The sequence below is a fragment of the Xiphias gladius genome, chromosome 11, assembly GCF_016859285.1.
Source record: "Xiphias gladius isolate SHS-SW01 ecotype Sanya breed wild chromosome 11, ASM1685928v1, whole genome shotgun sequence".
Classification (NCBI taxonomy): Eukaryota; Metazoa; Chordata; class Actinopteri; order Istiophoriformes; family Xiphiidae; genus Xiphias; species Xiphias gladius.
Window position 1 is genome coordinate 28467522 of NC_053410.1, and position 15953 is coordinate 28483474.

General features: G+C 37.1%; 1 protein-coding gene across 1 annotated transcript in view; it reads right to left on the reverse strand.

Annotated features, from left to right (window-relative positions):
• Positions 1 to 3723: 3723 nt before the first annotated feature.
• The window catches only part of LOC120796111 (sodium/potassium/calcium exchanger 3-like), a 122702-nt gene continuing 110472 nt past the window's right edge, over positions 3724 to 15953 (reverse strand). Inside the window, exons 14-17 of the mRNA XM_040138501.1 lie at positions 14602 to 14716; positions 13443 to 13555; positions 7396 to 7461; positions 3724 to 7281 (exon numbers count right to left, since the gene is read on the reverse strand). Of these exons, the coding sequence (XP_039994435.1) occupies positions 7132 to 7281; positions 7396 to 7461; positions 13443 to 13555; positions 14602 to 14716 (444 nt within the window). The 3' untranslated portion in view covers positions 3724 to 7131. The remainder of the gene's footprint in view (positions 7282 to 7395; positions 7462 to 13442; positions 13556 to 14601; positions 14717 to 15953) is intronic.

Sequence of the window (15953 nt, forward strand, 5' to 3'; positions counted from 1 at the left end):
ATTATTTGAGGTCTGAAAACACTGCATCTTTTTTGTTATTTTGACCATTTGTCATTTTCTGCAAATAAATGCTCTAAAGGACAATATTTTTATTTGGAAATTTGGGACAATTGTCAGTAGTTTATAGAATAAAACAAAAATGTTCATCTTACTCAAACACTTACCTATAAATAGTAAAATCATAGAAACAGATAATTTTGCAGTGGTCTCTTAATTTCTTCCAGAGCTGTATATTAATCACAATGTATGGTTTAGAAATAGTGGTTAAAAATGACTAATATCTTGTCTAATATACTGTTCCAAATGCTTGAACTAAAAAAACATAAGTTTCTTATCATTATCAGTTAGTAGTGTTGGAATAGCGAATGTAATAATTACTCAGAAAGAACCAGGCAGCGGTTCGGCCAAATATAACATCTCTCCAAGGCAAGCACAAGCCGTATCATATATTTCTGGAGTTAAAGGAAAAATTTAGAGTCTGGATCTGTGACTGTAAACCACCTACTACCCCAATGATCCTACTCAACACCGCCTGCTTCAATTACGATGATTATCAGTACTATTATTATATTTAAACTTATTAGTATTATTATTCATCCTATTATTATTAGTTTTATTATTAGTCTCATTATTGTTATGCATCTTTATGTTATACCTGTACTGTGCTATGCCCCCCCCCCCTTTTTTTTTTCTCAATCCAGCCAGTCAGGGAAAGCGGCCGCCCACCATGAGCCGGTTTCTGTTCAAGGTTCGTACCTGTTAAAAGGGAGTTTTTCCTTGTCTCTGTCACCAAGTGCTTGCTCATGGCATTAGCCCATGCATTGGTTATTTATTACTCAAAAATCATTGAGTTGTCATCTGAAACATGGGCAACGAATGAGGAACTGGGAGATGGATTACGACGGGAACAATTGGAATTACAGGCTAGGTGTCGGCAACTGGCCAGTTGAAGTGATAGTTGAGAGGGAGATTTCTTTTCCTGGTCCTCTCTGTCTATCGAGTGGACAAGACATTCATTCCAAAGCTCCTTTGCTTCTCATTCCGAGTTCGTTTGAACTTTAAACTACCTGACAACATTAACACATACTAGCAACACACAATAACATTAGCTGATACTGCACTGAAACATGTACTAACATCGCTAGCGTGCTAATGCGCTAATTGTGACTAGCATCTCACTTTAACATACTATATCTTTATGAATTAGTTCAAAAATACACACAGATGTATTTACCTGCAGGAGGTTGCAATGTGCTTTCAATGAACTTTAATAACACAACGAAAAAGCTATGTTTATACACCTATAACATTATTTAATCCACTATGAACTGTATTAAACACTCTAATAACTGATTCTAATGTAATACTTTTTAAACATTTAAAATTAGTTATTAATCTCTATTTGTTTGCATATTTATTAGTCTAAAATCTTATATTTTTAGATTGTTCTACATAAATTACGGACATGAACACAAAATATAACGCTACGTTAGTTTTGTATCGCAAATGTTTTTGCAGGATATAAATGCACCTTCAGGTGACCAAACTAATTCCATCTGACCCTTCCTCCGTGTCCATCCGTGTTTTTTGTTCTCTGTTGAAATCCCACAACTCATATTCGATCAAAATCAGAATGCTGCAGGCAGATGTAAAATAATCCAGGCAATACTCTAACAGCCATGAATAGCAGTCCGACCGTGTAGCATTGCGGATGTGGATATATCAAATTTGACTGGTGAGAGGTGCTTGTCATTGGCCAGTTTCCTGGACGACAGTCAGATTAACCAATCTTGTTCAAAGCAACACGGTGAGACAGCCAATATGTGATTGTTTCTGCGTGGTTACATTGCAACTATAAGAAAAGACGGATTGTATTAAAAGGAAGAAAAGAAACATTTATTTAGTTTTATTTGCAGACTATTATATTCAATTAATTAGTCAAATGGCCTTTTCATTGAAGTGTATGAATTTTTTTTTTATAAATGTAAGGTAAAGTTTTATTAAGACCTGTGGACTAACAGGCACACATACACAAATTTTTAAGGCCAGCGAGGAGGGGCGACGGTTGGTCGGTCCATTCCTATTTAGGTGGGACATACTGTGGTTGTTATGGAGAGCAGTATATCCGTACTCTTAAAAAAAATACAATGCGTGCATTTAATGGTCATGAAAAATGTTTGCTAAATTTGTGTCCAAAATTACAGAGTTTGAATGCAAAAGTACACACAAATATAAAACTAAGATTTATCTTAAAATTACAAAGAAAAACGTTGAAGTCTTCATATGGACATAAAATTTTATACAAGCTACATATTCAATGACAGATAATTATTGTCATTTTACACAAATTTGTATTTAATTTAAGAAAGCAGCAAAAATACTGTTTAAATAATATGGTAATTTTTCTTTTTTTTTGAGTTTTGTATAAAATTTAAAAAAAAAAAAAGCAGAAAGCTACTGTAAATATTGAGAGCTAGTTTATGTAAAATTTGGATTTTTGTGCTGCAAGCGTGTGTTGTAGGTACAAAAAAACTTACTACAGTAAAAGGGTATTGTTACCTTAAGCAAGGACAACTTTATTAATGCTCAGGTAGCAAAATGATCTCTAAAATTACAATTGAAACATAAACACAAAGTAAATCATTCTGCTGAAAAGTTTCTGGTATAGGAAGAGGTAAAGCTTGGATATGTAGATAAATGCATCGTCTGCAAACACTCACTTTCCATCTCTTGCATCCTACTCTAGCAATAGCACACATTCATCTAGGATATCCAGTTCAAACTAAATCCAATGCCAAAAAAAACCTGCTGGACTCTCATCCCAAAATACATAGAGATTTACCATAAATAATTTATTATACTGAAATATCTCCATGCGAGTAAACAAAGACCAACAGCTTCAGAGGTCTCAGACACATTAAAACCAAAGGGGAGTACAAGGGAGACCTAGGGATCTATGAAAATATATTCAACAGATATACAGATTGAGACAAAAAATATATAAATACATTTACACCTATTTAAATACATATGTACATCAGCAATATATCACCCATGTGAATATCACAAATAATTTAGAAATCTCTACAAGACGCGTTGTTTCAAAATGTGTGTGTCTTTGTGGTAGTTTGGCTAGTTTCAAAGACATGGCACCCTATGTTCAGGTTTTCGGTACGTGCAGTGAATAGCAGCGCAGAATGTACTGAACCAAATAATCTGTAACATCAGTTGTTTTAATGGTAAAGTGCATGATACAGATATTTTCCAATATATATAGGATAAACAAAAAATGTCCCGGTTTATAAAGATACTAATAATACTTCAAAACATTAATGGATGATTGATGTAGTCAATGATTTTTCTTCAAGAGCCAGCATACTGTATGACATAGAGTAAATATCTGTATCTTAGTCACCCTACCAAAAATGAGCGGTAGATAGCTTGTGGCTAGTGATAGATACTGGCTTTAGCCAGAGATGCTACAATACACATACTTAAAGATCTGCTTCCTTATTTTATTAAAATCACTAACTGTCGATGTTTTAAAACTACATTTTGAATAATGTTGATCCTTGAAAACTGTCATTTGGTAGAAATTATAAGTAAAACAGAGACAATGTTCAGTTGGTACACTTGTCATCAATCATTAACCTAGAGAGTATTTTATCCAGTGCAGAGCAGGTTACCTGCAATGAGCATACCATTAAAAATATGCAGATTAAAATTCACAATAGTTAATCAATGTTTACTTGACTTTAATGGATCCCTGTCAGGTTTTCATTCATTAAGATATTAGAAGGTCTTTCAAAGAACATATGGAGGCCCATTACTGCCCGGAAAAGAAGAAAATTAATTCAATTTTTAGGTATGACAAAAATAAAAGATTTTTCGATTGCACATCATAATTCTGACTTTCCTTCTCATGACTTTGACTTCATACAGTTTATACTTTTGACAAGTAAAAATATCTTGTCAAATTTCATTGTATTTCCTATCATTATTTTGACTAAGTCAAAACTGTGACTTGATATCTTCTAATTTTGACATAAAAAGTACTCATAATTTTGACTCTCACAAATAACATTTTGACTAACATACTCTTGGTAATTTGATTTTTAACTTACAATGAATATGCTTATTTTTGTCATTTGAAATGTTTTGTTTTTTTCTGTTGGATACTGGCCTCCACAGAAATTCCTCTGAAGATCATCAACTGCTTCTAAACTCAACTCTACCAAGTTATTTCCAGGTTACTTCCTGAAAAATTCAAATAAATGAATAGGCACTTGATAAACTATGCCATAACATTATTTCTCTTTTCTCTATAATTACTACCATGTTAGATAATTCTCTTAGGGAAATGTTCTAAGAATTTATTAGGAAATTATGGGACATATACAAAATAGTGATACCAAGAATCAGAAACTGTAAAAAGCTGTTACTGAAATACTGTAACATTTCCAGCCTCTAATGACATGTTCATCATAAAGAAAAATACTTGATTATTGTGTGTGGCAAAACTGGCCATGATGATATTTGGAGATGCAGGGCTCCGTATGTAAATAACAGTCCTGTTTTGATTGTTTGTGTAGTCAGTGATTAATCATTTCATAAAGACTGACAAGCTGTTACAGTGTCACATACTGAGAGACATCATTTAAAGTTTGAATATTTTTTTTAAAACTCTATTATAAATTTGTCTTTGATCATTAAAGCAGCATATTTACATATTTGTAAGCTCATAGTTATTGCGTTACATAAGATTCAAACACATTTAAACCCTGTTTTCCGGTCATATCACAGAGCACTCTGCCTGTGTCTCTAAAATAAATACATATGTATGGTATATAAACAACAACAACATTAATTATTTGTACATTCAAAAGACAATATTTCTAAGAAATGATATTTCATATAACTGATCAATAAATTAAAAATGTACCTGAAACAAATCAGACTTCATTTTGTTTTGTCTTCCCTCAATGAGAAAAATTACAAGTAGGGCACTTGACATTTCAAATGTGAGGATGAAAAGCTGACATTGATGGATATTTTGAAAATCAACAGGCTCAGACAGATGAGTGTTCACTTTACATGGGTGGAAGTCTTTGCGGAAGAGAGTGACTTCATTGGTGTATCTTGAAAAAATTTCCTGTAGGGTTTCACAAACCACATTTTACATGCTTTAATAACTAGAAGGAATATTTATGTTCCACAAACCTATCTAATCTGAACAAATCTAAACATTAGGCATTACAAAATACAAAGAAATCCTGGGTAAAAAATAAAGTTGAAACCCCAATCTTAAAATATTCAGGCTGGGATAAAAGTCTGAATGCTTTATATTGCATCTTTTCTCTACTCCTACAATACACCAACTTAAAAACCTCATTTCCTCTTTGCGGCCACTGAGGAGTGAGGGAGGACATACTGTACCTCATCCAACTTGCTTGGCTGCTGTTTCGAATGATGCCACCACTGTTTTGAGTCTATTTGGTCATAGCAGTCCCTATGTGGCAGTAAAGCCTATGACATCCTCCCATAACAATATAACATTTGCTTCTTGAAACCTTGACATGATTATTTCATACAAACCTGCTTCATTTTAAAAGGATGCTATCCTTATAATCAGCATGCATTAGGAGAAGGAACAGTTACAGTCTCCCTGTGAAGTTGTTTAAGCTCTTCAGTGCAAGTTTGAATTCTGTATTTAACATCCACACACAGAACATAACTATACATCTAAATCAAGTCATTATTGAAATCAAAAGACAAATACCTTCAGAGCAAATTGTGCTTGTTTGTACAAGAGTGGTCATCTGAACAGATCTTAGGTGTTGATTTCAGCAACCCTGGGTCCATAAATAAAACCTGGCCACGTGTTTTTGCGACCTCCAGAGGAGAAATGTGCGTATGATGTGAATAAATAATAAACAGAACATCTGGGGGTATATACAGAGGTGCACTATTTACAGAAGAAAAAACTCTACATAAAGCTAATCCATTTCCAATACAAAACATATAAGCTACAGCTGTGATGTTATAGAAGTTAATTTATAAAAAGGTTGACTGGAAAATGCCCTGGTTTTGTGTAAAGGGGGGTGTGTTTTGGGTATTTTTCCCCAAAGACTCGTAGCTAAACGTCCAAAAATGTTCCAAACAGCCAACAAAATTGGTAAAAACGTACTCAATAGACTTAATTATGAACAAATAATAGCAACTTAAATAGTCCTAAGATAATGGTGTTTGAAAAATGTGCCGTGATAACAGGTTCTGTTCTCTGCCTGAAGACTTCAACTTGTGGCTCTAACTTTGTTTAAGCAAATAACTCAACAAATCTTCATTATCTGCACCACAGTACTAAACTACACCCTCCCACCCATTTATATAATTGCTTTTGTCATTATTCCTCTCAGCTATTTGATCTAAAAGACAAATCTTTCCTCTCAGGAAAGGTTAGCAGCCAGTAAAAATTTCGACTTTCACACCTAAATACGGGACGTTTCAAAATAAATGTCCTCGTGTCAGAAGCAAACAGTAGTCAGAGAAAGTTTTTTTTGTGTTGTTGTCCTCAGTGCTGCCCTCTCTGAGGGCTTGTAATGAGTCCATCTCTGCTCCTGAATTCAATTCCATAATCTGGTCATGAGCAAACACCAGAGCAGCCCCATACAGCACTGAGCAGAAAGACAAGCATTAAAAAAAGAACAAAGTGGGACCTCTTCTCACAGGAAATGTGTGAATCAGACCTATGTTAAATGGTATCTGCCAGCTTTAAAATGCTACTTTCTGGTTCTCATTCTATCGTTCGACATCACTTTCCCTATACTACTTCAAGCCATTTGGAATTACTTGCAAACACCACATTCTAAGTGAGTGTGTGCACACGTGTTTACGTCAATGTGTGTTTGTGTGTGCATGTGTGTGTGGTGAGTGGTGGCGGGGGTATACTACTCATGTTGTGGGGAAATAAATCCATTTACACAGTCACATTGTTGTGGCTGTGACACTGTCAAAAGCAAGTCCCCATAACGTACATCATGAAATTTTAGAGTGAAGACTTGGATTAAGGTTAGGTTTATGGTTAGGGTATGTGTGTGTGTGTGTGTGTGTGTGTGTGTGTATGTGTGTGTGTCAGTCATCCCGGCAGGTGGGTAGGTTGACAAAGGTGAAGATGTTGTACTCGATGAGGCAGGAGAAACACAGGAAGACGGAGTAGAGAAGGAGACACATGAGACCCAAACGCCTGTCCAACGTCCACTTGTTTAGGTGAACTCCGAGGACCTGGACAGACAGACAGATTGAGACAAAGACATAGAGAGAACTCAAGAAAGCTCTCAGAGGCAGGAACTGTCCTGCTTATGGAACTTGTGATAAGACATACTGTTATATACTCACTGTCAGAAACACAGACGCCAACAGGAGCCCCACAGAGAAGATCAGTCCTTTGCTGTTTAATTTGATCTACAAGAAGATAATGTATAAGACATTACTATTTGCAATTTTACACCAATATAACAAAAAGATATTGAACAAGAACAAAAATAAGTTTTGGATTTTTCCTTTTGAGATACAAACTTAAAGCTGCTATAATGAATATCTTTCCTCTCAGCTCTACAGCGAATTTTTGGCTCTTTTCGAAACTGTCCGGTACCTGCTTAGCAGCAATAAGCAGACAAAGTTAGCATCTGGCTGAAGAACATAGTGGAGCATTAAGAAAATAAAAACCCAGATGTTTCAGGAGTTGATGAGGACCAAACCAAAGCGAGAACGAGAGTGAATATTGGACTTACTGTCATCATGCAGCCTGAAACCTGACTCCAAATGAATGATAATGTTGCTCTGTACCTGCTGGATACCTAAATAGGCAAGTCAAGTCAATTTTATATATATAGCGCAAAATCCTAACAGAAGTTATCTCAGGGCATTTTTCATATAGAGCAGGTCTAGAACGTACTCTTTATAGTTATGTTTACAGACTGTTTGCTAACATAACACCTTTATAAGATGTTGTTCTGCTATTCCCCAAGTGGCCAAAAAATCAATTTATGCAGCTATAGATGTAAAAGTTTTAAAGCTAAAGAGCTCAAACTTGCAAACACAATGGTGTATGACCAATCAACTACAAGAGGCTGCAGTTAAGGCAAAGAAAAAAAGTTGGTTTATGTACAGCTGGGCCTTGCAAATTCTGGGCCAAGGTCTGCATCCAGACCAAACTGCACATCATTCCAAACTGGACCATATTTATCATATTACCTGTAATATATGCAGGAATATATTTTCTTATGTTTGAGTGTTGTGACATGACTGTATGTTTCTAAATACTTATATCAGTGCATGTGACACTCTGATTGTGAGATTACAAGGAGCCATGTGTGTGTATTTGTGTGTTTGTGTGTCTATGTGTGTATGCACAGCTGTTGTCAGTGTCTGTGTGTGTTCACTCTGGTCCAATCATCTGAATCGTAAATTCCTTAGCAGGACGAGAGTTCTGATATGTTATGGACAATTTGATGTAACATTGAAGACTTTTATTTATCTTGCTGCATTGCCGGACCTCCGACCTTATGTAAAATTCATACACGGATATTTGATAACCCTGACCTACGGAATAATGGCTCCTTTTTTTAAAAGCCTTTATACTTAGTAGAGCAGAAGGTAATGAAATAGAAGTGCAGTCAGATGCCTGTAGGATGGAGGACCAGGTTTTTTCAAAATCTGAATGCTGTCGCTCTAGGCTTGAACAGTATTTTATACATGATTTTGTTTTCTAGTTTTATAATACTGTCTTCTTGGCTGCGGTTAGTGAGATTAATAGGAAAGGTTTGAGATGTTCATAAATTTGTAGTGCAAAGTGGTAGCTGTGAGCACTTGGAGTCCAGATCATTAAAACCTAGTGTGCAAATGAAAAACCTTGGAGTTATTATGGATGGTGATCTTAGTTTTCAAAATCATATCAGCATCAGTAAGGTTGCATTATACCAAATAATAAATATCTCCAAAATCAGAAGCTTTATTTGCCACTCTGATTCAGAGAAACCTGTGCATGCATTTGTCATATACAGGCTGGACTATTGTAATTATCTGTTTATGGGCTTCCGAAAAAAAATAATCATAGATTGCAGCTCATTCAGAATGCAGCTGCAGGAGTTCAGGACAGCACTCCGGTTCTCCATAACCTCCACTGGCTATCCATTGCTTTCCTAATATAATTGAAGATTCTCCTCCTGGTATATACAGCTCTTAATTGTCTGGCTTCACAGTATATATCAGACATGCTCTCAGTCTACACACGTAGTATTGGCCGCAGGTCACAACATGCCTCTTTCCTGCATGTACCCAGAGCATTTTCAAAGTCTGGTGAGACAGCATTTAGCATCTATGCACCTAAAAAATTGGAACAGTTTCCCTATGGATGTTAGGCTTGCTCTGACACTGTCATCTTTTAAAAGCAAACTAAAGACCTTTTTAATCAATCGAGCATGCTCTTAATCGAATCTATTTCGGGCCTTAGTATTGGTGTTTTTATATCTATATGTATGTATTTGAATATCCATTTTTAAATATGTAGATATGTGTCCTTGCACATATGTTCATGGAAATACATACAGATAGACTGTATATGTTTGTGTGTGAGACGGTGCGTTTGTATGAATGCACTGTATGGATGTGTGTATGTGCATATTCTGTCCTTTTTTAAACTCTGTTTTATTGCTGCATTATCATGTGAAGCACCTTCCTTCTGTATGTAATGGTGCTATACAAATACAATTTAACTAGACTTGACTTGATAATGGTGTGTTTAAAAAATATATCAACACACCACAAATATCTGTAAATGAATGGATTGAAGCCAATATTCTCGTAATTGTAATTATTAATACAACAATTGTTGCTGCTGCACTTATTACACCAAATACACATAGCCAGATAGTAATTTGGTAGACTTAGGTGTAATAAACTGAAGTCAGTTATTTGCTACTTTATGATCATTCCAGTGTAGATATGTTATTTGATATTTACTTGGAAGCAAGTTAGTGGTTTTGTAAATAATCTAATGTTCATACTGAGTGTTGCACATTACTTCAAAGTGGTGACAGACACAAAGGGAGAAAGAGCTGAGGGAGGCAGCCAAGGGAAGAAGTTGTTGGGAAACCAACAGCCTCATTTATCGACCATGCTTGTGCACAGTTTTGTAATCGTGTAGAAATCGATTCCTAGATTACAGACACACGAACCCAAGCTCTACTTTTAAGCATGTAATAATGGATATGTTATAAACCATCGTTCCTGCATTTCCCTTTTTTTATTTGGAAAACAAAGTAATCATTTCTTTCAGAGTAAATAAAGCTATTAATGCCTCCATTTCGTCTTGTTTCCCTAGTACTGCACCAGTGAGCTGGTATGTCTTAATATATTATGTTAATACCATGCAATTGTGATCAATCTGCATTTGTAATGAACTGTTATATTTCGGTACCAGTAGTTTTAATTGACAGTTACTTATTATTTATTTTCTGGTAAGCTTAAAACATTAAAAAGCAAATTAAAACTAATGCATAAACTCTGAATTGCTTAGAAGTGGTACTGTGCCCAGTGTCTATTTTGTGTTCTACAAATGTTTTATATGACCATCATTCACCATAAAGTGAATTATCTGTCAATCAACAGTCCCCATATTTATATAGCATAGCTGGACATTACACTGTCATTTAATGTGCTCACAACAGGCGCAACTTCTTTTGGTGTCACTACATTCGCTCATAGTAACCACTCGTATGGCAACCAATGAATGAATGACTATTTTTCAGTGACCCAGTGCATACTGGGAAACTTTCCCCATGCTTGCCCCTAGGGCGCTACGATCTGTTGCCTTTTTACCACCGTATGTTACCGGTTCAACTCGACTCAACTTGAGTCTACTTGCTTTTGGTATCAGATATTTGGTTTTCCACTGCAGATAGTACCCCCACTACTATAGCAACACAACTGCTGTCACGTCAGCCAACGCGACACACACACACGAACGATGGAGGATTTTGAGAGACTACTGTTTTTGATTCTCAGTATGTCACTGTGTGCCACAGCAAGGAGACAAATTTTGTTTCAGATGAGGCGTAAGACAGCAAGGCAAAAGAGTGATGAAAAAAACAGTTACAGGTAGCGTATGTGTTTAGGGTCACAGTCACTTCATACAAATAGTCCAGTCTTACAAATTATTTATGGACTTTACTTAAGCCTATTGCATTTTAAAATCTGTATGCTGTGTATGTGTATTTCAGATCTTCCACTCTTTGCTAAGTCACCGCCGCAGACCGTCTGTGGTGGTGTTCAACTGAGCTACTGAGTGGTGGGATGTGATTGTTCCAGGCTTTACTAACACTTTCCAATTTCCAAAGAAACATTTATCTACCTGTGCAACAAGCTGTGTCCAGTGATGGAGAGACAGGACACAAACTTTCGCGGGGGTGTGTACCTCTAAAGAAGGGATTGCCCATTGCACTGTGGGAGCTTGAGACCAGCTCTGACTACAGAAGTCTTGGCCATCTTATCGGAGTAAGCATAACAGTTGTGTGCCGGTGTGTGCAAGAGTTCACTGTTGCTGCAGAGATATTGTTGATATTGGAACAAATTCGTTTCCTAAACCAGGAGAAGTTTTATCAACTCGCTGCGTACCGTGTATTGGTGCTATTTACGCCATTTACACCCGCCATTAAGCTGCATTTTGGGTGATCAGATTGCAATGAGATAGTGCTTGACCACAGGTGCAAATAAATGCACCCAAGACACATTAAGGACAGATTGTGATCTGATCGGCCAAACCACCTCCACAGGTTGAAGTATAAATGCAATTGCATTCTCAATCCACATACAACAACTACATGGGCATAAATATGTAATTGCACAACTCTTCTCCTCAGTCCTAAACTACGGACGTTATTCAAGAAATTCGTGGATAGAGTGCAGACAAGACCAAGTGTCAGACTTCAATTTGGTCCAACAAATGTATACAACCGAAACTTGGCAATTCATATTGCAACCAAACCATTTATGAAGCAATGGCTAAGCAAGTGGTGGTGATTATGGTCTTGTTCTTCTTCTCTCTTTTTTAATTGTTTGTTGTTTTGTGGACCCACGACTGGAAAAGAGAGCAGGATGTGAAGTGAGCTGGACAGAGCAATTGTATCACAATTGTGGTCATCAGTAATGAGCTTCACAATGTGGAAACTGAAGACACATATTAATACCAGGTGTAAATGTAATCAGGTTAAAATCATATCTAAATACAACCTGGATAAGAGACGCAGCTTAATTACAGGTGTAAATAGAGTCTTGATGGATCACACATACCTACATTGGCACCAAAGGAGTACCACTGCAACTGTTTCAGCTGTAAAGGCTGGCACTCCATCATCCTTCAAGGTGTTGTAGATGGAAAAGGACTTTTTTGAAATGTGTCTGCAGTACTGCCTGGGAGCTTGCATGATTCACAGGTATTGAGACTGTCAACATTGTGGGAGTTGGCCCATTGTGCTTACACCAGGAACACTGGTGGAGTTACTACATCCTGGGAGACTCTGCCTATCCCTTGAAGAACTGGCTCTTAAAACCATTCCCTGGCATTGGAAGGCTGACAGCAGAACAGAAGCTCTACAGCGAGAAAGTCTGCAGAGCACGAGTAGTTGCTGAAAAAGCTTTTGGTGGACTGAAGAGAAGCCGTTGCTGCCTCATGAAAAGAAATGACTGTGATGGTGAAATCTATAGTGCTGACTGCTCTGCTCTGCGTAACCAAGACTGAAGGATTCATGGAGAGGACTACCACAATGAGTGGGATTCACCTGCAGCAGGAGCAGGGTCTGTTGTGGCACAGTCACAGGGTATAGAGAAGGAGGGCAGGGATGTACGAGAGGGTCTGATGCCATATGTATTGAACACATTGTTACTTGTATTTATTAACATAACATAAATACTTTGATGCAACCTTCTTGGTCTAAGAGTCTTTCTGGGCATATGTGATTGTTTAACTAGCTAGATAAACTGCTTTAACCACAAAGAGGGAAGCCAGCATACTATATGTAATTGAGCCTGCATGTGCACAAGCAGATGGATATAGAACAGGTGAGATTTATCATTGTTCATTGCGTGAAGTTGTGTGTACATTTTTTATAAATACCAATTCTTCCTGTTTGTAAAGACAGTTCCCTACACACATATTTAGCACATGTTGTTGACATGCTTTGATAAATGAAACTCCTGGTTTCAAAGAAGAGGCCATCCACCGGCTGAATCATTACTGAAATATCTAACATCCACTTCTTATATACTTGTTCTCTATTAAAGTATGTTTGTCTCAGTATTTTTTTTGGATTTATGGAAATGGAGTGCATTTTAAAGCTAAAGCTGAAAAGAAAAATGCTCAGTACACTGAGGAGTGTACTACTTACATCAGAGCCATAGTTGATAGCGAGGGTCTTCAGGGCCCAAGGGAGACCAAGACCCACCAAGATGTCAAACACATTACTGCCAATGGAGTTGGACACTGCCATGTCGCCCATTCCTGAACACAAGGACAGAGATGGAGTTGTAAAGCAACATTAACAAGGGAACAGGAAGAGAAATGTACAGGGAGGCAATATGAAAGGGGAATTGAGTGGGCAACCAGGAGACAGGAAGGTACACGGAGGCGAGGAGGGAAGAGGCAACAGGTTTTGGTGAAGGTTGGTCAACCCCAATGAGATCTGCTCAACTGACACCCCAAAAGAAACAACGAAGCGACAGCAGCTACAAAGCGAAGGATGGATGACTAAACTGCGGTGGCAAGTACACGTCTCACAGTGAGCTGCCACACACAGACAGACAGTGATGTTTAAATATTTGAGGGCTGGAGCAAGAATAAACACCGATGAAAGGATGGAGGAAGGGAACCCGTTGGGCTGTCTTCCCTCTCCAGCTCCCTTTCTTTTAAAGGCTCACAGCAGACACAGAAAAGGGACAGCGGAAAAAGATGACAGGCCCAAATTCGCCCCCCTTCTCCCTACCCTTTTCTATCTCTGTCATCTCCTCTCCTCTCCAGCTTTTTGATAGTGGCTTCACTTTGATTCTCTTTGGCTTCCATTTGACAGTAGCTATGTGTGTGTTACTACAAAAATGAGACCTAGTCACAGCCTACATGCATCCAACCGATGAAGTTTTACAATAAACTGCTCAACATTCATTACAAAGTTAGACAAACACAAACAAGTTTTATTCCACACATGTTTTCACATGTGTGGAATAACGTGTGAAGCAGGTCGAATCCAAAGAATTTTCTTTGCTGGAAAATTATAAAACTAAACGTGACGGGACATGTTTAGTCTTGTCACATTTTCGTATCCCTCCACAGCTAGTCTTGCCTCCAGTCGATTCCCCAGTTCAAAAGCTTAATAAACTTATGATTAGTGTACTTTTAATATTGAAAAATCAAAAAATATAACTCAAAATGAATCATCTTCTAGGACTCTAGGATAAAATACTCACTGAAAAATAACAAGCTTTACTTTGCCTCATACAGTGTGTTTCTGTTAAATGATAGCTTTGTCATTTTGTGTGTGCGTGTGGAATTACCTTGTCTTGCGACTATAAGGCTGGCCATGCAGTCAGGTACGCTGGTGCCGGCTGCCAAGAAGGTGATGCCCATGATGACATCTGGGATGCCAAGTGTAAAGCCTATAACTGTTACCTGACAGACAGACAAAGACAGAAACAGACCATTACTGCTCGTATTTTGGCAGTTACGTTTGTGTGTGTGTTTTAACTATTGATGCAATTCACAGAGAGTTGACAGGAGAAAGAAAAATCAAATAAAAGTGGATTTATCAAAGTGCTAAAATTTAATTTTTTTTCTGTAGTCATTTATGAAAGATGTCACTCACAGTGATGATCCCAGACAGAATTTAACCTGACTCTGCAGTTCCATTCAGCTGTACAGAGCTTTTTAGGCTCTCTTAGCTCCTTTGTTTTAGTATTCCTGCAAACAAAACTTCACTTTCGTTAAACTCATTTCCACCAGCAGAAGGCAGCCCTACCTATCACTAAAGGCTGATAGACAAAGGGGGCGACTATCTTATCAGTCACAAAAACTAGATGCGTCTTTAAGTCTTAAATTCAACAGTTAGCCAGAAACATGACTCAAAATAAATACTATTGCGATACTGAAACTATAAATAGTCACTGTTTGCTGCTAACACATTCAACATATCATCTTTATCAGGTGATAATATGTCAGTGTTATACGTACAGCTTGTTCCACTACCCCCAAGTGGCAAAAAAAATAAAATCTCTCAAATTAACGCTAGCTTTAAAGCTAGCATTTGCTTGCTAATGCAAATGATGCTAAATGTCTGCTCGGTGTGTAAACATTTAGTAATTCGCTAACATGCTAGCCATGTCAACTTTAAAACAGTCAATACATATTTGACATATCATGGTCTTGAAAAGATCATATGGCTAATGTGTTAGCAAACTATTGCCCATTTACTCATCCAGCAGACACAGAGCGGCATTAGCATTTCTGGTCACCTGGTGAATCTAAGTCCAATATTCACTCTCCTTTTAGTTCTGTTCTATTATTTTTTGCTTTTTGCTCCCTACAGCTGTAAACAAGGTTGATGAGACCAGTGACTGAATCAAAACTGGAAAGTTTGGGGTCATAAAATTAAAACAATGAGCTGAAAGATAATAAAAAGTTCTGCATAGTCGAGGAGAACTGCAGAGTTGCTAATAATGGTCTACAAGCTAATGTCTGCAGCTAATTTCTACCAGCTAAACTCAACTGTCTCCGATCGTACACTTTAACATTAAACATATTGTATTCAGATGACCCATTGTTGATATAAAAATATTGAGTGCTTTAAGAATGACAGCTGCTTAATCTATTTTTTGACTTGAAAGTACTCTTAATTTTAAGGGACCTCTGA